The sequence below is a fragment of the Tiliqua scincoides genome, chromosome 3, assembly GCF_035046505.1.
Source record: "Tiliqua scincoides isolate rTilSci1 chromosome 3, rTilSci1.hap2, whole genome shotgun sequence".
NCBI lineage: Eukaryota > Metazoa > Chordata > Lepidosauria > Squamata > Scincidae > Tiliqua > Tiliqua scincoides.
Window position 1 is genome coordinate 176,893,743 of NC_089823.1, and position 22,467 is coordinate 176,916,209.

General features: G+C 43.6%; 2 protein-coding genes across 2 annotated transcripts in view; one reads left to right on the top strand and one right to left on the bottom strand.

Annotated features, from left to right (window-relative positions):
• The window catches only part of EIF3A (eukaryotic translation initiation factor 3 subunit A), a 41,090-nt gene extending 31,635 nt beyond the window's left edge, over positions 1 to 9,455 (top strand). Inside the window, exons 18-22 of the mRNA XM_066619909.1 lie at positions 54 to 142; positions 5,298 to 6,151; positions 7,040 to 7,214; positions 7,712 to 7,896; positions 8,245 to 9,455. Of these exons, the coding sequence (XP_066476006.1) occupies positions 54 to 142; positions 5,298 to 6,151; positions 7,040 to 7,214; positions 7,712 to 7,896; positions 8,245 to 8,453 (1,512 nt within the window). The 3' untranslated portion in view covers positions 8,454 to 9,455. The remainder of the gene's footprint in view (positions 1 to 53; positions 143 to 5,297; positions 6,152 to 7,039; positions 7,215 to 7,711; positions 7,897 to 8,244) is intronic.
• An 8,906-nt stretch (positions 9,456 to 18,361) lies between these two features.
• NANOS1 (nanos C2HC-type zinc finger 1) lies at positions 18,362 to 20,219 on the bottom strand. The gene has a single exon (XM_066622005.1). The coding sequence runs from the start codon at positions 20,172 to 20,174 to the stop codon at positions 19,332 to 19,334; it is 843 nt and encodes a 280-aa protein (XP_066478102.1). The 5' UTR covers positions 20,175 to 20,219; the 3' UTR covers positions 18,362 to 19,331.
• Between the last annotated feature and the right edge of the window lie 2,248 nt (positions 20,220 to 22,467).

The window sequence follows — 22,467 nt, forward strand, 5'->3', positions numbered from 1 at the left end:
AACTTTATTGGGCTTTTGTTTAAAAAATTATTCTTTTGGGTATTTTTATGCAGGAATCTCGCTGGGGTGATAGAGACTCTGACAGCATCTGGAGAAGAAGTGCTGAACCAGAATCGGAATGGAGACGTCCACCACCAGAAAGGTAGTTATTGGACTATGCCTAAGCATGTTAATTAACATTTCCCTTGTGATTATTCAGGCCAGTGTTGTAGTCTTTCAAAAACTTTTTTTGCTTTGGAAAGCAGTACTGCTGACTGTTTGTTGCACTGAAGTATTGCCATGAGAGGTTCCAAAAATATTCTTGGGGTTGTTGGTTTCATCTGTGATTATTCAGTGCACTTAATCATTTGATCATTCAAGAGAAGTGAGATATTTAGTGAAACATATATTCAACTTTTGAACTATACATCATCAGGCAGGAAATTTTTTAACAATCCTAGGCTGTAATCCTACCCACACCTACCTAGGAGTAAGTCCCATTTGCTTTCATTGTAAAAAGAAGATACATAGTAGCTTGTTCACCGCTGGGGGCTGGGGGATAAGAATAGGCTCTCAGTTTGGCTGTACTTGTCGTAAGAGGTGACTAAACAACCACCGGGTAGATGGGACTTGATAGCCTGGGAAGGCAGCTCATCTGAGAGAAGGAAAACTCTGATCCCAAACCTCCACTGCCTTGTGGCTACATCCAGTTATGGAAAAGGCTTCAGGAGTCAACCTCGAGGCAAAATCAGGAGCCGGAGTCCCTGAGGCAGTTCATGGCTGAACACAGTCACGTTCTGGCAACTCCTGTGACGCCGCTGGAACCAACCGTATTGGCTTCTGCCTTTCCGTTGGACCATTCCAGCGACTTGGGGAGAGGGGATTTGCTGCATGGGAAACGGTCTATCCTCGATATCTACTTTACCCAGGCTTCGCACTCTGGAAAGGACATTCTGTTCCAGAACCACCATTCAGAGCGCGATACCATAGTCTTCTGAGACTGAAGGATGCCTATAACTAGTAGCCTGTTAAAAGTGCAGGTCTGTAACATTTCCCCAAATGGAGTCACATACAATGGTAGCATCGTCTAATATATTAAAAATAAAATATTGCAGTGAATGGGGACCCACCTGAAATTGGCTTGTGACCCACCTAATGGGTCCCGACCCACAGTTTGAGAAACACTGATGTGGTGTAATATTACTGTTTGTACTTTGCCAAAGTTTTGTGTGCTAGTTTGAGTGAGAGTTAGTAATCAGCTGTTACTTCTGTTTTTAACAGGGTGCAAATTTCTATGACCTGTTTATGGATATAAATTGCTCTTTTCAAGCAATAAAAATAAAATGAAATGTTCTTGGGAAGCTGAATTCTGCACTCCTAATGTCATACCATGCTCTCAGGGAATCACAGTATGCACATTGCTCATTGTCTTAAGGGGCCAATCCTATCCAATTTTCCAGTACCAGTGCAGCTGTGCCAGTGGTGCAGGTACTGCATCCAGTGGTGGGGTGGCAGTCACAGAGGCCTCCTCAAGGTATGGGAACATTTATTCCCTTACCTTGGGGCTGCATTGCAGCTGCACTGGTGCTGAAAAGTTTGATAGGATTGGGCCCTAAAGCAGTGGGGCTAATGGCATCCTTGGCAGGAGGGAGGGGTATAGTTTTGACCTTTGTCTCGCAGTCCAGAACTGTGAATCTGAGAATGTTGCACATTGAAACATAACCACTTCTGTTCTTAGAAATAGTTGGTGTCTGTAAGGTTCTTGACTAAATAGCCAGTAACCTGTTTTCCCCAACTTCTCTGGGGAGCGTTTAAAGCAGACATCAACCTGCTCCAGGCAGCCTCAACACTGTCACCTGTCATGTTAGATCTGCTTGCTCTCAGCTGTTCCTAGTCTTATAATGACAACCTTTATTAGTCAGGATAGGCAAAAGATTTAAAGACTGTCAAGAGGCTGGTGTTTGTGATAACAGCAAGCTACTCATGGCACTGAATAATAATAATAATAATAATAATAATAATTATTATTATTATTATTATTTTATTTATACCCCGCCCTTCTCTCCAAAGGGACCCAGGGCGGCTTACAACAGTTAAAAACAAATTAAAACATAATTTAGCAAAACAGATAAAAACATAATAACACATTGACAAATATGATAAAAACAGTAGACAGATACAAAGTCAGGTAAAAAAGAGCATATAGCAGCAGAATATAAGGAATCAGGCCAATAAAAAAATACTAAAAGATGTTAAAAAGGCCATGAGCTCAGAAGGCTTGATTAAACAAAGGTCTTCAGGCCTCGCCGAAAAGTCTCAAGGGAGAGAGCCATTCTCAAGTCAAGGGGAAGGGAGTTCCATGACGTTGGTGCCACTACTGAGAAGGCCCTATTTCTTGCTGCCGCCCCACGAACCTCCTTAGGCGGCGGCACTTGTAAAAAGGCCTTTTCTGATGATCTAAGAGGACGAGCCGGATTGTTTGGAAGTAGGTGATCTCTAAGATACCCTGGCCTAGAGCAGTATGGGGCTTTAAAGGTCAAAACCAGCACCTTGAATTGGGCCCAGAAACGAACGGGCAGCCAGTGCAGCCGCTGGAGAAGCGGGCTGACAGAGTCAAACTGCCTACCTCCAGTAAGCACATGGGCCGCCGCATTCTGCACTGATTGCAGTTTCCGAACCGTCTTCAGGGACATTCCCATATAAAGCGCGATACAATAATCTAACCTTAATGTCACCGTGGCATGGATCACTGTGGCCAGGTCTGCACGATCCAAGTACAGTCGCAGCTGGCGCACCTGCCGAAGCTGAGCAAAGGCCCCCCTAGCCACAACCGTCACCTGGGAATCCAGGAGCAGCTGTGAATCCAGGTGGACAACCAAGCTGCGGACCTGCTCCTTTAGAGGAAGTGCACCCCCATTCAGAGCAAGGCGATAATCTAGCACCTGGACTATTTAGATTCTCAAATGAAGAATTGTGAGATCTTTTGACTCTCCACTATCAGAACAATGCACAACACAGTCGATCAGCAGATCAGACAACTCTAATGATTTTTCTATCCCAATTACTGAAGATTTGATATTAAATTGTATACTTAATATTATATATCTCATTTGCCCCCTAAGCACCACATATAGTTTAAACCATAGGATTTCAGGAAATTGATCTCATAAACATATTTTTTGCTTTGTTCAGCCATAAAAAAAAGGTTAAAGTGTGGGAAGATTTTTTTTTTTTAAAGAACAGAAAAGGAGCACAGGCATGCAGCCTACACTTCTGCTTAAAATACAGTATGCAATTCACATAAGAGTGCAGTGTAAGCACTACAAGAATATTTACTCTGCCTCCATACTTTTGGCTTGACTCCCAACAGTAATGCACTCAGCTCCGACTCACCCAGTTCTGAAGTGCTACATTGCTTTTTATTCTATCCCTCCTAATTTTTTGCTATCTTCTCTTTTATATCAGCTAAACTGTGCTGTACCACTAACTTCTTTCTCATCTCCTCCTTATAGGATTGATCATCAATCTTTAGCTGAGTGTAGCCCACTGGTTCCCAACCCATAGTCTGGGATCCACATGTGGACCGCAAGACCCTGAGAAGTGGTCTGCGACAGCTCGGGGAAAAAATAGCTTTTTATCATTTCCAGGGTCTCTGAGTAGTCCCCCATGGACCACCAGAAAGGATGGAGAACAGACTGCCTGCAACTGGCAGCAAAAGCAGCAAATCACAAATCTTCTCTATAAATAATTTTTTTCTAATTACACAAATTCATTACCCGCCTGTTTCTTCATCCACAGGTTTCCAAACTTGTGATGTGGGCCGACCTGGTGGTAAAGGGAACTGTGCTCCTCTTGCTTGTGGAGGCTCTTCTGAAGCCTGCAGACTCCGTGCGCATCTGCCCATGGCCTCTGTGGGCTTCAGAATGAAATTTGGAATCATTTAAAGGTGGTCACCTTTAAATTACCCCAGGCTTAATTCTGAAGCCTGCAGAGGCTGTGGGCGGATACTTGTGGCCTCTGCAGGCTTCAGAAGAGCCTCTGGACTGACCGGGGCTCAGCTCCAGTCATGTTGGGGGGAGAATCATGAGTTGCAAATGCCCACAGTTTTCCTTATCCGCAGAGGTTCCCACGGATAATGAGGGCTACCTGTATTACAAAATTAAATGTATTTTTTGTGTGCGGAGGTGGGGGGTTGCATGTGGTCTGTGACAATTCCAATTTTTGTCTCAGTGGTCTGCGGTCTGCTAAAGGTTGGGAACCACTGATGTAGCCTATTGTTCTCATGCACCCAAGAACCACTCACTTTTTCTATCCATTTTGCCAGCGCAAAATGAGATTATATTGTATGAGATTATATTCTCTGAAATAATGCAGGCTGCAGTGATTGGCTGGTGGTGGTGGGAGTTGAGAACAGGCAGGAATAAACACTACATCTGATCAGTGTAAAGCCAAAGGGGAATTTTCACCAGCCAGAGTGTTTGTTGCTAGACACCAGAGCTTTCAAGGAAGAAAGGTAGCAAGGGCAAGAGAACTGATCACTTGGAATGTGGGACAGAGTGTCGCAGCAATATGGAAGATTCTTGTTTTTCTAATAAAATGTCATTAATATTTATAACCTGTGAGCATACCAACATATACTCTGAGGGTGGAATGTGCTGGGACACTGATATTTCTGTTGCCAGCTGGTTGTAGATATACTTGCTGTTCGAACTGGATAACTTGGTTAACCCGCTTCTGGTTTCTTGGTTAAATGCACATCACCACAGAGGCCCTTTATTCACTATGTAGAAAGTATTGTTATATTGGAAATGATGTGTAGACTATACATAGATGATGATGATCCTGGCTTGTAAATAGTCCTTTGCTTGTGGTGTCTTCTGATGACCAGGGATGGAAGCATCTGGAAACTGGAAGATAGTTTCTTTTTTGCCCTCTTTCATACTATTGATGTTGTGTCACAGATTATTTACAGAGTATTTGGGCAGTCGGCCAGTATATAATATATATGGCTATTAGTCTTTGGTGTTATTTGTGAGGCTGGTGTGTTGCCACTGCACATGTTTTACTGTTTATATGCACATATCTGGTAAACTCTAATTAGCTGTGGCTTGCCAATATGTGGACATGTAGAGGCAACAAGAAAACACGTGACTGTGACTGACAATGCACAGGTTCTATATTCTTACATGGAAGTGCTTTTCACCTGGGGCATTAATGTACATAGTGCTTCCTTGTAGGAATTGTTTACCAACTGACTTCTAAACAACTGAAAGCAAACATTTCTGTATTCAAAGTTCACTCTTCTTGTTCTTGAATAGAGAGTGGCGTCGTGGAGAAGCGCGTGATGATGACAAATCTTTCCGAAAAGATGAACCAACTCGGCAGACCATTGAAGAAGACGGATCACAGTCTCCCAGTGAAACATCAGAAGACAAAGTTTTGAAACGTGATCTTGATGAAGACAGAGGTCCTAGGAGAACCTTGGATGATGAAAGAACAAGCTGGCGCTCAACAGGTGAGGACCGGGGGCCCCGTCGCGGGCTGGATGAGGACCGGGGGCCCCGTCGCGGGCTGGATGAGGACCGGGGCCCCCGTCGCGGGCTGGATGAGGACCGGGGGCCCCGTCGCGGGCTGGATGAGGACCGGGGGCCCCGTCGCGGGCTGGATGAGGACCGGGGGCCCCGCCGCGGGCTGGATGAGGACCGGGGGCCCCGCCGCGGGCTGGATGAGGACCGGGGGCCCCGCCGCGGGCTGGATGAGGACCGGGGGCCCCGCCGCGGGCTGGATGAGGACCGGGGGCCCCGCCGCGGGCTGGATGAGGACCGGGGGCCCCGCCGCGGGCTGGATGAGGACCGGGGGCCCCGCCGCGGGCTGGATGAGGACCGGGGGCCCCGCCGCGGGCTGGATGAGGACCGGGGCCCCCGCCGCGGGCTGGATGACGACCGGGCAAGTTGGAGAGCCACAGATGAAGATAGGAGTCCCTGGCGTGGGCTGGATGATGACAGGGTTTCAAGACGTGATGAGGATAGGGGACCATGGCGTAACACAGATGATGATAGAATGTCAAGACGTGATGATGATCGTGGACCAAGACGTGTTGGTGATGATGATCGAGGTCCTAGACGTGGAGATGATTCCAGACAAGGACCATGGAGACCATCTGTTAAACCAGGTAATAAACTGTCCATTTAGTTTTAAACATAGAAGGAAATGTGTTTTTTTTTTAATAAGTGACTGCATCATCCTGACAGAAACTTAATTTCCAGATGAGCTCAACTTGTCTGAAACTTTTAAAAGCAGTAACACAACAACATATAGAATATGGATATTGAGGACAGGAAGTGTCAAAATTGCACACAAAGTGTGTCTGTTTTGTGATTCCTTACGTTGCTGGTGCTGCAGTGTAACATTCTGATTATTCCACTAATCAGTTTTATGATATTCCAAGGTGCATTTTTGTACTTTATTTCTTGGGCACATTTAAATAAGTAAAAAAAAAAGGATGTGTTAAATTAGAGTTGGAATAATGTGTCCTGATTCCTGAATGAGTATGTCTGCTAGGTGTTGACAAGATCTCTTCCCTTTTTTTCCTGCAGAAAGCAGTCTCAGTTTGTAAAAACAAAGAACAAGTTGTAATGCATTATGCTCCATTTATGCCACTCAGGCTTTCTAGGAACTCCTACTTTTGATGGACAAATACTGCTAAACCAGAAAATACTTAACATTCCTCAATACTCACATTATATTTTAGGCAACTTGGATGTAGGATTTCTCTGATTTTGTTGTGATGACAACTGCTTATAATACACATTAAATTCTCATTAATGTATAGTATTTTTGTACAAGAGGAGTGCACTTCATATTTTTGATTGTTTGAAAACCTATATAGTTTCAAACCTTATGGCAATGGCTTCAGCATTTTTCTCAGCCTTTAATACATTCTCTGTTGTTATCTGAAAATACAGTGGTTTTCTTTGTGCATGATATTTGCCCACCTTATGAGCTTTCTTGTACTGCTGAAATTAGTCCACAAAAGGGTGAGATGTTTTGCTATTAATAGGTGGATGGAGAGAACGAGAAAAGGCCCGTGAAGACAGCTGGGGTCCTCCCCGAGACTCCAGACCTTCAGAAGATAATGAGTGGGACAGAGATAAAGATCGTGATGAGAATGAAAAGGACCGGGATTTTGACAAAGATCGTGACTTGGATAGGGAAGACCGTTTCAGACGTCCTAGGTTTGATTTTTATTGCTTTTAAACAATGTTCATGGATTTTTCTTTTTTTATAAATGAGAAATGTGACTTTTTTCACACGCTCAGTATATCAGTACACAAAAATCTTGGGATACTGGTCATCAAGAGCACATCAGTAATTTCTAAGTGGTGGTCAGCAGTCCAAACATATAGATGTATTTATTTAATGTAAATGTCATAATTCTATGCAAAAATTGTATTGATAGCTGTGAAGGTAAGTCACAGAATAGTTTGCAGTTTGCTCCAGCCACAAACATTCACAGATACTTTTTTCAAAATGGTGAGTTCTAAATATATATTTTGTAATCGTTTAGTTTTATTCCAGTAATGGTCTACATATTACTGGATACTCTAATACTTCAGTACTTTAATTTAAAAATAGCTTTTGGATCATATGACTGGTTTTTAATACTGCTATATTCACTTGCAAGAGAAGTTAGGCCTTTTTAAAATTACTAAAATATCTTTTCATGATTAAGGGATGATGCTGGTTGGAGAAGAGGACCAGTTGAGGAAGTCTCTAGCTGGAGAGAATCAGGTCGTCGTGATGAATGGGATCGTGGTCGTGACATTAGAGATGATCGGGCTGTCCGTGATCTACGTGATCGGCGTGGTGAAGAGAGAGAAAGGTGGGGGCCACCTCCCAGAACAGATCGAGAAGAAGGTATGCAAATAGTGTACAGAACCTGCAGAATGTTCTGAGTTCATAAACTTATTAGCTGGAATAAATACTTTCCATTCAGGCCTTGCATTCCAGAACATATTAGATAAATTAATGAATCTTTTTTTACTTGGTTTGTGGTGCTATTCTAGGATTCTTTCTTAATGTTCTATTTTAGGATTATGTATACCTCACATCATAAGCTTAGAACAATTACTATCTCTTGTGAATTGCTGTAAAACTGTTAAAATGGTCTGGATATCAGTGTAATTAAAACTATTTCTTCAGAACTGGTGGATTTTACAGATTAGTAAATAAGACACAATTAAATATTTCCTGTTGAATTTTTAGTGAACTCATGGCGACGTGACGACAGAAGGGAGGAGCGTGAAGAACGTGAAACCATTCGACGACCACTTGCTGCTGCTTCTGTTTCAAAAGAACAAGAAAAAGAAGGTGAGAAAGAAAAAGGGGCCTGGAGAACAGAGAAAGATCGAGAAGCCCTCCGGCGTACTAGAAATGAAACTGATGAAGATGGTTGGACCACTGTCCGGCGTTAAGTCCAAAACCTAAACATGATTTTTAAGTTGGTGTTCAGCATTGATTTGATAACAGATTATAATACTGGTGCTTTAACACTCTGATTTAGAATTCTTTAACAACATTTTCTAGGTAATGTGAAAGCATGAAACTCTATTACTCGTATGTAGACTGATCATGCACAGAACTTGCAACTAAAAGTTTGAAATTAAATACTGGTTATATGAAATTTCAAATGTTCTATATGTCACAGATCATTTGGTGGAAGAAATAATTTAAAAATAAAAATAAAAAAACTGTGTAGGCATCTCTGAGTGGCACGTATATCTCAGTCAAAAAAAGAAAGAAAAATCTACTGTTTATTTTGAGTAGCTCTCCACTTGGCTATGGTCTACAATGCATACATTTGAAACTACATTTCCTGTTTTAAAGTGGTGACTTTGTGAGACCATACTACCTAAAATGAACATAAGACACTTTTCCTATCTGGGTATTTTGATGGCAAAAGGTTTTTGTTGGTGGTATTACATGAATCCAGTATGTTTTAATTTGAAATGCATACAATAAATGTTATGGACCTTTTAGCTACACTGGGATTTTTTTCGTAGATTTTACTTGAATGCATACACTTATCAAGCTGTTTTGCAGTCTTTGTTCCAACAAAAAAACAACAAGGCTTTTAAAATGAAAGCATTTGAGTACATATATTGCTGGGTTTTTTTCTGTTGTCTGTAGACTGCTTTTTCTGTTATGGATAGGTCATGCCTTTTGAAGCATTTATATAGTATCATATTTCACATACGTGATCTGGAGGAACTGCTCGCTCTTCTTTTTTCTTTCCTTCCCAATTTTTGTCTTCAGAGTAAGTGCTTTACCTTTAAACCAAGTGCTTTGTAGTAAGGGCTGGGTTGACTTCAATTTTGGTGGTGAAGTACCTATGTTAATGATTGTTTCTAATTGAAGCCAACACAGAACTTGCTGCTGTGTGTTAACTTCAATGATAAATAAACATAACAAAATAAGTTGGCATTTTGTTCTGGCTTCTTAATTGATATTCTGTATAAGCATTCACATGGAGTCATTGTCAGTTTGCTGTCTTGGTATGGTTAAAGCACATGTGACTTTAGCTTGTAAGAACCAATGGGATGTAGAGGGCTTCCTGACCAAGGGTTTAAAATAGTTAACTGTGTGTTTGTAATAGAGACCAACTGCTGACTCTGAAACCACCAATTTGAAGCAATGTAATTAAGTGTATCTTTCTCCTGGCCCTCATGCTGTAATCTTCTTACACCATGTGTATAAAACACATGACTTTGATTAAAGCAGGGGTGTCAGACATAAGGCCCAGGGGCCAGATACGGCCCATGGAACTTTTCATCCAGCCCTCAGGCTCTCAGCTGCTGAGCTGTGCTAAGGAGTTACTGCTGAAAGGGCAGCCCACGTGAAAATTGGGCTCTCCCATATCTTGAAATATGATCAAGATTGGTATATTTTCTCTTCTTTCATTTGCAGCTAATGAGTTCCTAAGTGAGAAAAACTGCTTATTTTTGGTAAAGACCAGTTTAATGACATCACTTCCTGTCTAATGACATCACTTCCGGCCCTTAGCAGGCATCATGAATGCTATTCTGCCCTCTGTATGAAACGGGTTTGACACACCTGGGGATTAAAGATATAGCATCTTCATTTGCTCATTTCTCCTAAAAGAAAAGTTGCATCCCTTGACCATTGTTTTGAGAAGTGAATCTCATGCTTCTTTGTCACTGTGCAGTATCACATAGTGGAGAGTATGCATACTTAGAGCTGATCTTAGGAGCTGCTTTGAGCGTTCTGCTCCTGCACTCATGTGAGGATACCACATGGATGAAGGCATGGACCGTATGCCTCAAGTGCACATAGAATGCTCAGTTTCTTTTTGACAGCTGCTGAAGCAAATAATTAGGAATGTTTCCTTTAAGTCCCTTTTGTTTCACAAAAATGTGCACTTTATTGTACATAATAGTAGTAGTAAATGTCTTTAATGTTGTTTTTGTAAAAATTGCCATCTCTGAGAACAGTAAGATTAGTTACCCCTACTTACATACCTACTTTGTATGTACTTTGTCACTTTTTAAAATTGTCACTGTTGGGGGGGGGGGCAAAACTCAGTGGGCACAACAGTTCTCTGCCAAGGAGAGTGTCATCTGGTGAAAACCTGCATCCACTGTAAAGTACTCCAGGCAGAGAAGGAAGAACTGGCAGCTTTGCCTTAAGTCTGCTCAGTTGTGTTCCCTCCAGCAAAGGTGTGTTGCTGTCACTTGCTTGCACACATACTTCACCACCACCAATGACTTCCTCCAAACAGATGGAATAGACAGAGCATAGAGCCACTGAGAGAGGACCATAGCAAGTGCCATAAGTCTCTCCATGCGGCCAATACGGGGTATCCCCACATAAAGAAGGCAAACATCATCTTGGGGTTGAATAGAAAAAGCCTTCTGAACCCCCTGCTCAGAATGACAAATGGCAAGTATCTTCACCTCTTTCTGACTGAATGTCTTGTTCCAGAATTGAGGCTCAATAATCCTGGACCTTGAAACATTGAAAGTGATGGCATTGGAGGATCCAAACTTGTTATTGAAGATGTGCTAAAGGACAACTTTCGTCACTTGGGAAAAACATTATATGCAAGATGTACTCAGCAAAGCAGACATGCTTCTGTGTCTGTGCGGCATCTGAAACTTGCAACCAAGGCATGGATGTATCTAGGGCAGTGGTTTCCAATGTGGTGGTCCCTTAGGGGAGTGGTCCAGGAATGGGTCCCTGATAGCACCACAGCAATTGTGGCTTGGCAGGGACCCAGGGACATCCCCATGTATCTGGAGGCATCCTGTAGTCTCCTGGGGGGTCCCAGAGGCTTGCAACTGCCTCCATGACCTTCTGTGCAGCTGCGGTGAGCTCCAATCTATCGGCGTTCACTTCCAGTTTGCACAATAGCAAACTGGAAGTGAGCTCCAAGAGCAGAATAGAGCTCATTGCATCTGTGCAGAGGGTAGCAGAGGTGGTTGCAAGCTTCCAGGACTCTGTAGGATGTCCCCAGGTATGTGGGGATGTCCTTGGGTCCCTGCTGCGCCATGGTAACTGCAGTGCTGTCAGAACTGTTCCTGCCTTGCCCCCACAACAACTTAGTGCGGTCCCAGAGTCTGAGTAGGACTGTGGGAACTGCTGGTATCTAAAATTGTTGGGCCTGGTGAACTTGGCCTAAGGATTTGTTTTGCTGCCATCTCTGCCTTCCATCTGGTAGTAGAAAATATCCTGGTTTTTCTTTACTCACTGGTTAGAAGGTTAGTTTAAGCAGTTATCCAACCTGTACCCACTGATCAAACCTTCAATGTCATGGAATTAGTCAGTGGTCTTGTTGCAACTTGTATAGGAAACACATTTGAACCTATGGCCTTATGCCTTCTCACCTGCAAGAGTGTTTTTCTGACAGCCTCAGCTTACAGGGCCAACAAACAGTGTCCTTTATGATCTGACCCTCAATTCATCATATTTCATCTGGACAAAGTGGTTTTGAGACTGAATAGTTACCATTTTGCTTAAGGTAGCCCCAGCATTTTGTAAGAATCAAGATTTAACACTGCCCTGTCATTTTACAAAACCAGACTTCTAATGGGAAAAGAGTTCTGCACATGCTGGACAGTAAGCAAACTTTCCTTTTTCTGTTAACAGAATTGTATCATTTTGGGCAGAGGTTTTATCTGTTACCAGGGGCCCCACAAGAGCAAAACTATTTCCACCTTTATCAGCAGGTGACTGAGACTTATCTCCTTGGCTTACTAGTTAGCTAAGGAGCCATCAGTCTTGAAAGCTTGTGCCACCAGTGACATTTTGTCCTCCATTGTTAGTCTGAGAAGTGCCCCATTTCTGGAGCTTTGCAAAGTAGCAACATGGTCTATACCACCATTCACCTTCATAAAAGCACTGTGCTCTGGCCAGGAGGTTGAGAACAGATGCCTCATTTGAGTGTGCTGTTTTTGCCAAACAGCTCATGACCACAAGGGGGAAAACTAGCAGGTCTCCATTACATGTGACTGTAAAAGATCAGATTTCTTCATCATTGGATTGTTAGATACAGTTGAAGGACATGATGTACCTATGGAACATGTGCTTTTATCTTCCACCCACAATTTCTCATTGTTCTGCATTCTTCAAGAGCAGGGATACCCAAACCCCGGCCCAAGGGCCACTTGTGGCCCTCTTGGCCTCTCAATGCGGCCCTCAAGGAGCCCCCAGTCTCCAATGAGCCTCTGGGCCTCCGGAGATTTGTTGAAGCCCACACTGGCCCAATGCAACTTCTTTCAGCATGAGGACGACTGTTTGACCTCTCGTGTGAGCTGTGGGATGAGAGCTCCCTCCACTGCTTGCTCTTTCACATCTGTGATGCAGCAGTGGCAGCAAAGGAAAGGCCAGCCTTGCTTTGTGCAAGGCCTTTTATAGGCATTGAGCTATTGCAAGACCCTCATTCATTCCTATAAGTTCATCTTTAATATATTCATTTGTGTAAACTTATGTAAATTTATTCAAATTTTAAATGTAAAGTAATTCTTTTTTTCCCCAGCCCCTGACACAGTGTCAGAGAGCTGATGTGGCCCTCCTGCCAAAAACTTTGGATACCCCTGTTCAAGAGGAATTTATAAATTTGTTCATGCAAGATACCTTGGATTTTTGGCACACCTATTTTATTTCAAATATTTATATCCATTACAATATAGTTAAATATATATCTCACAGATTTTCACTGGGGATGACTTCCTATCCCAGATATTCTAACATGTCCTTTGTCTGAATCCCTGTGGTGCTTGCCAGAGGGACTAAGATGTCTACAACCTCTCAGTTGTTCCAGTCTATACTGACTTTCTGGGTCATAGTAAGCTCTCATAGGAAGTCACCCCAGCCTAGAAATTACCAAAGCACCCAACTGGTAGAGTCCCTCACAGCAAAGATGCAATCCTTCAATTGCATCTTTGCTGTTGGCTCTTGTTCCTAAAGGCAGATGCAAGAGGCACTGGAGATGGGCAAAGATGTTTACAAGCACATCCTATATCAGATGCATATACAGACAGGTTTTCCCCACACAACTAGTTTTTTTTTAACAAATTGTGATAAACACAAAGGGTTATCCAGCTCTCCATGCTGTCATTCATTGAAATGGCTTTAGAGCCAGATAATGCACACTTGCAAGGAATATGCTCATTGCTATCTCCTGGTTCAGTAAGTGCTGAATAACAACGGCTTAGGTACTTGAAAGAAAATGGTTTCAGGTATACTTTCCATACTGTTAACAAGATACACATGTATGTGTACTTTTGCTAGAACTTCCAAAGCAGAGGGTTAGGTGTGTATCAGTAAGAAACTATCCACTTAGAATTGTGAAATGTGCAAGCAGTTTGGGAGTCACTACCATACCAAAATGAACAATATTTGGGCTCAGATTTCAGTTGGCTCTAAGCTTTTGATTCATTTAGGATTGTGCTACTTATCAACCAGCTAGGCATAGCAAACTGAATAAGTAGAAAAAGAAAAGTTTCAACATTGACCCTGATTGATGCACACATGCAAGTCAGCTCAAGTGGGGCAATTTTGATGCCAGCATAAATATTGCCTCAGTTGGCTTCACTGAAACCAATGGGAGCTGAAATTCATATACATATCCAAGGCATTTTTCTCTTTTAACAGCAGGCTCCAGTGCTATTTCACACTTTTGAAACATCCTGTAATTTCAAACAGCTTCCCTGTGGCATGAGAAGCTACTGGTAGATAAACCCAAGCAAGCAGCTCTGGCGGGGGGGGGGGGCTGGATGGATGGCCATATGCACATATTTCTTTAGATTCTATGCTAGACTTGCAGTTCTTGTAATTGTTACTGAGTTTGAGAAAGGCAAGGACAAACTATTGTGTCATGCTATTCTATGAATTTAATGCTATGTATTCATTTGAAGTTAACACTATTCTATGAACTTAATGCTATTTGTTGCATTCCTCTAATGATACAAAATGAATCACAATATGAGAACCATGTTAGATAAGAATTAGGAAATTGATTATAGTCATGGCTTAGTGCAGGGGTGTCAAACATAAGGCCCGGGGGCTGGATGCGGCCCACGGAAGCTTTTTATTCGGCCCTCTGGCTCTCATCTGCTGAGCAGTGCTGTGGTGTTACTGCAGAAAGGGCAGCCCATGTGAAAATTGGGCTCTCATTTCTTGAAATATGATCAAGATTTGTGTATTTTCTGTGCAGCTAATGAGTTCCTAAGTAAGAAAAAAGTGCTTATTTATGAATATGACCTGTTTAATGACATCATTTGCAGCCCTCAGCAGGCATTATGAATGCTATTCGGCCCTCTGTATGAAACAAGTTTGACACCCCTGGCTTAGAGACTAACCCAGCAGTCATTCCTAGAACAAACCAACCAGGAGGTATCTCATTGCTACATCAATCAATTCCTACCTTTCAGCATTTATATCAAATGCCAAGAATTAAGTGGTTATTTTAATACTTACAGCGTATGCTACAAAAGAAATAACTTCATTGTGACTTGGAAATGGGTGTTGGCCAGAAGTTCATGAGTTTAAACAAAGGAAAAGAGTGCACAGAAGAGGACCACACTGAAAACAATGGCAACAGGAGAAAAAGTGCTCTAGGGATGAGATTGGCAAATGGTATACATAGGGAGAATTCAGCAGTTCCACCCAGGTGCTCCTTTTGCTATCAAAATCAGACAATTTGCATTTAAACACAGGCATGAATGGACAGAGTGCAAAAGGGTTGCTTATAGCAGAATGCTTGGCTTTTGTTTAAAGTATGGTCTTAACTTGAATTTGAAAAACTCAAAGTGAGCTGGACTAGTGCTAGAAGCAACAAACCCAACTAAAATAAGATCTTGTCTCACTCTGTCATCTGTTGTAAGAATTAGCCCTATCAGCCCACCCATCCCCACTTTACAGGCAAGTACATGAACAAAGGTAGTTGATGCTCCTATTGAATGCAGGAGGTTCCACTTTACTCCTAAAATGATTTAGCCCTCCCATTTATTTGAATGAAATTTACTTCCAAGGAAGCACACAGCAGCTCAGGTATAAGATGTCCACTTGCATTATTCGCAAGATTTTCCTTGCTAGTTTAAGTCTAATAGCTTTTTTGGTGTATTTAAAAAACAACTAAGAATTACAATTAATGGAAATTACACACCTATACAGTGGTAGTACACCTTACCTCAAGGTAGAGGCCATAATATAACAGGTATTTTTTTTTTATAACAGGTATTTATATACCGCCTTTCTTGGTCTTTATTCAAGACGGTTTACATAGGCAGGCTTATTTAAACCCCTTATTAAATAGGGATTTTTACAATTGAAAAAAGGTTCTCTCTTTCAAGAACCACTACATTCAGGTGTTTCATTCCGATCTGGCTTCACATTCTGGCCTCCATCCTCCCACGCTCAGAGCAGATGGAAAAGCCATGATATGCCCTTTCTACTCATAAGAAATTTTCAGTATTACCCTTTGAAGAGATTTAGGATAGATGGCAGTTGGTAAGTAGGACACTAAATGGTACATTGTAAAAAATGAACATTTCTGGTCCTGAGGTTCAATGAGGAAGGTATCAGTTATCTTTCTTTAAAAATAAAGGTGTGCCAAAGAATTCACTGTGTCTCCTACTCTCTGCTTTGTGAGCACTTCAGGATCAGGTTCTTAAGTAATTCTTCCCTCTGCTTCAAGGCCTGCTTTCACAATCCTCACATTTTAAACTTCATACCATCAAACCCCATTTCTAAATTCTAGACATACATGACTTCTCTTGCAAATGCCTTAAATCAGATACTATTGAATAGGATTGCTTATTTTCATAATCCATTTTGAAAAAAACCTCTTTCTTCACAATTGGCAGACTTAAGCACAATCCTATCCTGTGCTGGAACAGGCAAGCCAAGAGGCTTGCGCTGTATCCAGCACAGGATTGTGGCCATAAGTGGCTTAGCCAGAGGCAAGGGGAAAGGCCCCAATGGGTCTCCTTGAACTTGCACCACCTCTGGAGGTGGCTTGAAGCCACTCATTCTCCACAGGAACGGAGGTTGGGATCCAGCATAACTGCTGGATTCCACCCCACCTCCCTGTCCCTGCCTGCCACTGCGCTTCCCATCCTCCCCCCACCGAAGAACACCTCCCTCCCACCTACCTTTCGTAGGGAGGTTTGCTGGAAGGAAGCCAGCGTGGAGGCTTCTGTCAGCCTCCGCAGGCCAGCGCCTCTTGGAGCTTCGGCTTGGCTTCCTCCTGAGAAGGCACAGACATGACCCTCCCAGGGTCATGGGAGGGTCAGGGTTATGGCACATTTGTGACCCTCCCAGGTCAGCCCAAGTGACTTGTGCCAGCCTAACTACCTGTTAGGATTGTGCCTGTAGTCAATTTATGGACTCCAATAGTGTGGGGAGGGGAAAAAAGGGCAATACATATAATTGATATAGGCTAAAAAGGAAGTGGCTTAATTTGTTTTTTATATGTGCCATAATCTCTCTTCATAATACACCAACTCTGTTTGACTTACTGCTCAGGCTGTGAGACCCACACAGATGCTACAGTCACATTGCTGTTTATAGCAAATCCAAGGAATATCCTCCCAAACAAAATAAACTCACTTCAGTAATATTTTATGCAGGAGAACTGTAATCCTGGTTAATAACTAGGAAGTCAGCCTCACTGATAATTGTAGAACTTAGCAGACATGCACAAAATTGCAGTGAAAGACTTCTAGTCAGAAGGAACACACACTCAATGCTGGGCCCTTTTAGTTTGGAATAAAATCTGCAAATCCAGACATTTGCTACAAGTAAAATTTAACACAGTGGAACAGGAAGCATGTACTGAGGCACTGCTACTTTCTTCACAAAGAGACTGTGTTCTTGTGAAAGGAAAACATCCAGAATCCTACACTGTAATAGGAGAAGGTCTGTGCTATTTATTTTGTCACAAACCTGTTTGGGAAGCTGCTGTGTACTGTAGCTTCAAACTACTTGTTACCATGTACAATACAGTAGATGCACGGTATTTTCCACAGAAACATGTACACCAGCATGTACCAAGTATGTCCTTCACTGGAAGGAACTGATGGCCTGCCAGAGTGACCACTTCACATTACTGATGCAGGACTTGCCAGCATCAGCCAAATAAGTCCATTTAAGGACAATAGTTTTCCCTTTCCTCATTAAGTTGACAATGGGTACTTCAGAACAACTGACATTCTCTTTAAAGCCTCTATCCAATCTAGATGTGGCTGAATAAAAGCTGCACTGTATAACCACAGCAGCCCTAGTTCACAAGGAAGGGTTGCCATGTAGTTGGACCATCTCCTCTTACCTACAAGAGTATCTTCTCCATTGCTCTAAAAGACCATGGGTGCTAGAAACACTATTTGAAAAAAGTGTCATGCATGCAACATGCCAATCCCTTTCATCATTCACACATATATCGTTCATGACCCTGCTTTTTTTTTTTTTTAAAGACTGTACCAGTATGCTTGGATTCAACCCAGTTGCAGAAGGACCTGTTCTGTGAGCACAACTCTGTTCACAGAAAGATTCAAGTAATAAAGTGGTAGGTTTGGATCCAACTCATTAGGAGACCTATTGTAGTTATTGCCTTTACTTTCAAAGACAGACTTTTTGCCCTATATGACCCCCATAAAGGGGAGAGATCATTGGTCACCTCCATAATGTCTACACATTAGACATTGGAAGGGGTTCTCACTTTAACAACTGAAGCATTGATAGCTATAAACATGCTATCAACTTTCTCAGCCCAAGGCTTGTTCCCCAGCTCCAATAATCTTAAGACAGTTCGTATCCAGAGCAAGACAGGAGAAAAGAACAGACTGAAGTCAGATCTCTGCAACACCTTTACTTTCACTGTATAAGTCAACCTGTTTGACAGAAAGTGTCCTCAGCTGGGCTACAGGGAGATAAGTTGGCATTAAAGAAAAAAACAAACAAAACTGGACAAATGGAGAAACCCATTTTTGAAATGGCAACAAAAAGCAAACATGCACTCCAGATTGAACTCAAATATGTGAAGGAAGACAAAAGTAGTGATTCTATACCATAAGTCCAAACAGTTACCTTCAGTTCCAATTTTTACAACCAATATTTCTTATAGACAAAACAGTGAAGACATCAAGAGGAAAAAAAAACAGTCCACGGCCTTTAATTCCTTAGGACCCCTTTTCAGCCTCACCTCTTAACTCAAGGTAGGGCCCATCTAAAAAAATCCTCTTCATTTGGGTAATCAGCCAAAGTTCATGTCATACAGCGAATGGAGCCCTTGCCAGCTCCGTTAAAAACTTATTTTCTTTTTTTAAAATAAGAGCGCTCCCTTTCCAGCCAAGTACTCAAGAAAGCCACGCTGAGCAGAGCATACTCCAGAGGACGACATTGGTTTCATTTAAAAATTAGATGTGTGTATTTTGTTTTTTACAACAAACAAATACAGTACCTCTAAATGGTATACATTATTATTCTTATAGAGTTAAATTCAGAGGCCAGGCTTCCTCCTGGCTACTACATATACAAACTAGAAACTCTACTTGGATTATTCAGATACAATAAATCAAGAGCATTTCTCTCTGTACATTCATTCTACCGTCTCCATGTGTTTTTTTCCTTTTAAATATATTAAGTTGTTAAAGAGAAACATAATTGGATAAAAAAAATTCCAAAGGCAGTGTCTGTCCTGTAGAGGGCGCGCGCGGACACCCGCCAGAAACGCTCCCCGGGCAAAGGCTTATGAGCGTGTTTATCCAAAGGTTCCGCTGTCACTGTAGCCTCGGCGGCCGCGGGTTCGAGCCTCCCCCAGGCGCCCGTCAGCCCTAGCGAAGCTTCTTGCCCCCCAGGATGTGCCGGGAGTTCTTGAGCGGCTGCTTGGAGGCGCCACCGTGCATTTTGGACAAGGGGCAGTACTTGATGGTGTGCGCGTTGTCCCCGCTGGCTCCGCACAGGGGGCACGTGTACCTGCGCAGCACTGGGCACAGGACCCTGCCGTCGGGTCCCTTGAGGATGTGGGTGGTGTACAGCGCCACGGCCTCCTTGTTGTTCCTGCAGAAGACGCACACCTGCAATTCCGGCTTCAGCAGCCTGGAGACGCTCTTGGGGGGCGCCTGCAGGCGCCCGTCCACCACCAGGCGGCCGCCCCACGCGTGGGGGGAGCGGTCCCTCTCCAGGTGGTCCGCGGGGCAATTGAACACCACCGAGGCCGGGCTGGTCCGGCCGGAGAAGGGGCTGAAGTCGGCGAAGCGCTCCTCCAGCAGGCTCTCGCCGGGGCTGAGACGGGGGTGGTGGCACAGGTCGAAGTCGTGCAGATCCAGCGCGCCCTCGAAGTAAGGGGGCCCCATCGCTTCCTCCTCCTCTTCCTCCTCCTCTTCTTCCTCGTCGTCGTCGTCCTCTTCCCCTTCCTCGGCCGCCTGGACCTGCTGCACGGTGGCCGCCACCACCACGGAGGAGGACCCGGTCCTGAAACCCTTCTCCTGGCCCACCGCCTTGGTGATGAGGGTGGCCAGCCCCAGGTAGTCGTTCCACGAGTTGAACGCGTTCCCGTAGGCGCCGTGGCCCTTGGCGCCGAACCTGCCGGCGCCCTGCAGGAACTCCACGGGCTGGTGATGGTGGAGGTGGTGGTGATGGTGCTTCTCCAGCTTGCCGGGGTGGAAAGTCTCCATCGGGGGGCAGAGGCAGCGCGCGCCGGTCCCGCGTGCCCTCCTGGCTCAGCTGCGCTCGCAGCGCGCACTCCGCGAACTCCTCCTCTGCTAGCCCCCCGATGCTTGCAGCTGCTGAAATAGATACATTCGAAGGGGCGGGAGGAGGCGCCGCGCTCTAATTGGCCGGCGGCCAACGCTGTCCCCCGCCTGCCCGCCTGCTATTGGTGGCTTCGCTCTAGACCCCTTTCATCTCCCACAGCTGGCTACGGGCGTGAATGAGGGAGGCGGGGCGTTGCTTTCACCCCGGAGGTTTCGGATGCTTGGAGCGCACCGGTGTTTGCGCACATCCCAATCACAGGGACCGCCTGGCCAGTCCTAGGCACACTTTCCTGGGAGTAAATCTCATTGAACATAATGGCACTTACTTCTGAGTAGACATGCCTAGGATTGGACAGCGTATCTTTTAATGCAGTGGTTCCCAAACTTGTTAGCACCAGGACCCACTTTTTAAAATGATACTCTATGCAGTGTTTCTCAAAGTGTGGGTCAGGACCCACTAGGCAGGTTGCAAGCCAATTTCGGGTGGGTCCCCATCAGGGCCCCCCATCAGCTAGAGGGGGACCAGTGCATTAAAAGACACACTGCCCAATCCTAGGCATGTCTACTCAGAAGTAAGTGCAATTATGTTCAATGAGATTTACCCCCAGGAAAGTGTGCCTAGGACTGGTCAGGCAGTCCCTGTGATTACGATGTGTGCAGACACCAGTGCGCTCCAAGTGTTCGAAACCTCCAGGGTGAGTTAGCAGTTTGCCTATCCTCACATTTACTTTGATATTTCTCCACATTTATCCTTTAATTTTGCACACCAGTGCAAAATAATTGCCCACCCTGAAAAAAATAGTCACCCACCCACCTCTGGAATCTTGACCATGGGCCTGGTCCCCATTCATTTCAATGTGTATTTTATTTTTAATATATTAGACTTGATGCGACCATGGTATGTGTTTGCATACATTTTCTGCATACATTGTGGGCATTTGCTTTGGCAAGGGAAAGGTGGGGTATACATTTCTTAAAATAAAACAAAATAAAAATAAATTTGGGGAAATGTGACAGATCGGTACTTTTAACAGGCTACTATATATGTGCTTTTAACAATGATAGTCAATGGGGTTTACTTCCAGGTAAGTGTGGATAGGATTGCAGCCTTTGGGATATTTGGGAAGATCAGCAACTGCTTGGGAGGGTTAGGAAGGTTCTTTATTTAAAAAATTTTTTAAAACTTATACTTATTGTAAACTTTTAATTCACTTACCTAAATTTTGTTGGTGGGGCATTAAAAATTTTCCTGCTTGATGATGTCACTTCTGGTCATGACATCACTTCCAGGTCAATGACATCACTCTGGTGGGTCCTGACAGATTGTCATTCTAAAAAGTGGGTCCTGGTGCTAAAAATTTGAGAACCACTGCTCTATCCAAAACTGTCTAGTTTTAAGAGACTTTAAATAAAGGAGATCTAGAAAGAAATATTTTATTTATTGATTTATAAGTCATAATAACCAGGAAAAAAACCCTAAAACATTTATCTTCCTATATTTACACATGCTTGCAACGGCAGGTGCTCAGCTCCTTGCAGGGCAGTTAGCAGCTATCCTGCGAACTGCAGGAGCTGAGCTCTTTGCAGGGCAATTAGCAGCTACCTGATTTTTGAACAGCTTGAGGCTTGAGGCAATTAGTTATCTGATCTTTTCATCACACTTTGGCAACCCACTAAAACCTGTGAGCCACAACAGATTGTCACAAAATAGCAAGAAACTAGTTCTCATGATGAACCTGAGGATAAGCACTGTTGACACACCTTCCCACAGTCCGCTATGAGCAGTCTAAAAGTAGTTGGTAACAGAGTGGAGAGTATGGTTAGTGATTCCTATTCGTTGCCACAGCGATGTATATAGCAGCTAGTTTTGCCACACGGATGGATGGATGGATGGATGCTTTAGCTTCAACAGCTGAATAGCAGGTGAAAAGAAATCAACAGATGAAACGTCCTGGAACAGGGATGTGGGAATGGGGGGGGGGGAGCATCACCTTTTGATTTCTGTTATGCATTTGATAATGTAACAAATTCTTCCTCTATTAAAAAAAAGAAAGTGGCTACTCTAACAAGACTTTGTCATCCTTGTTGTTCAGTGTGCTAGGATTAAATAAGTGGGTATTAGGGAGACCAGAGTTTGTGTACATGTGATCACACTCCAGGAATGCTCTCCCCTTGCATCCTGCACAGAACCTGATTCTCTATGCATCTGCTGTGT

Coding starts and splice junctions, on each gene's coding strand:
- NANOS1 (XM_066622005.1), bottom strand. CDS start 20,174: ATGGAGACTTTCCACCCCGGCAAGCTGGAGAAGCACCATCACCACCAC.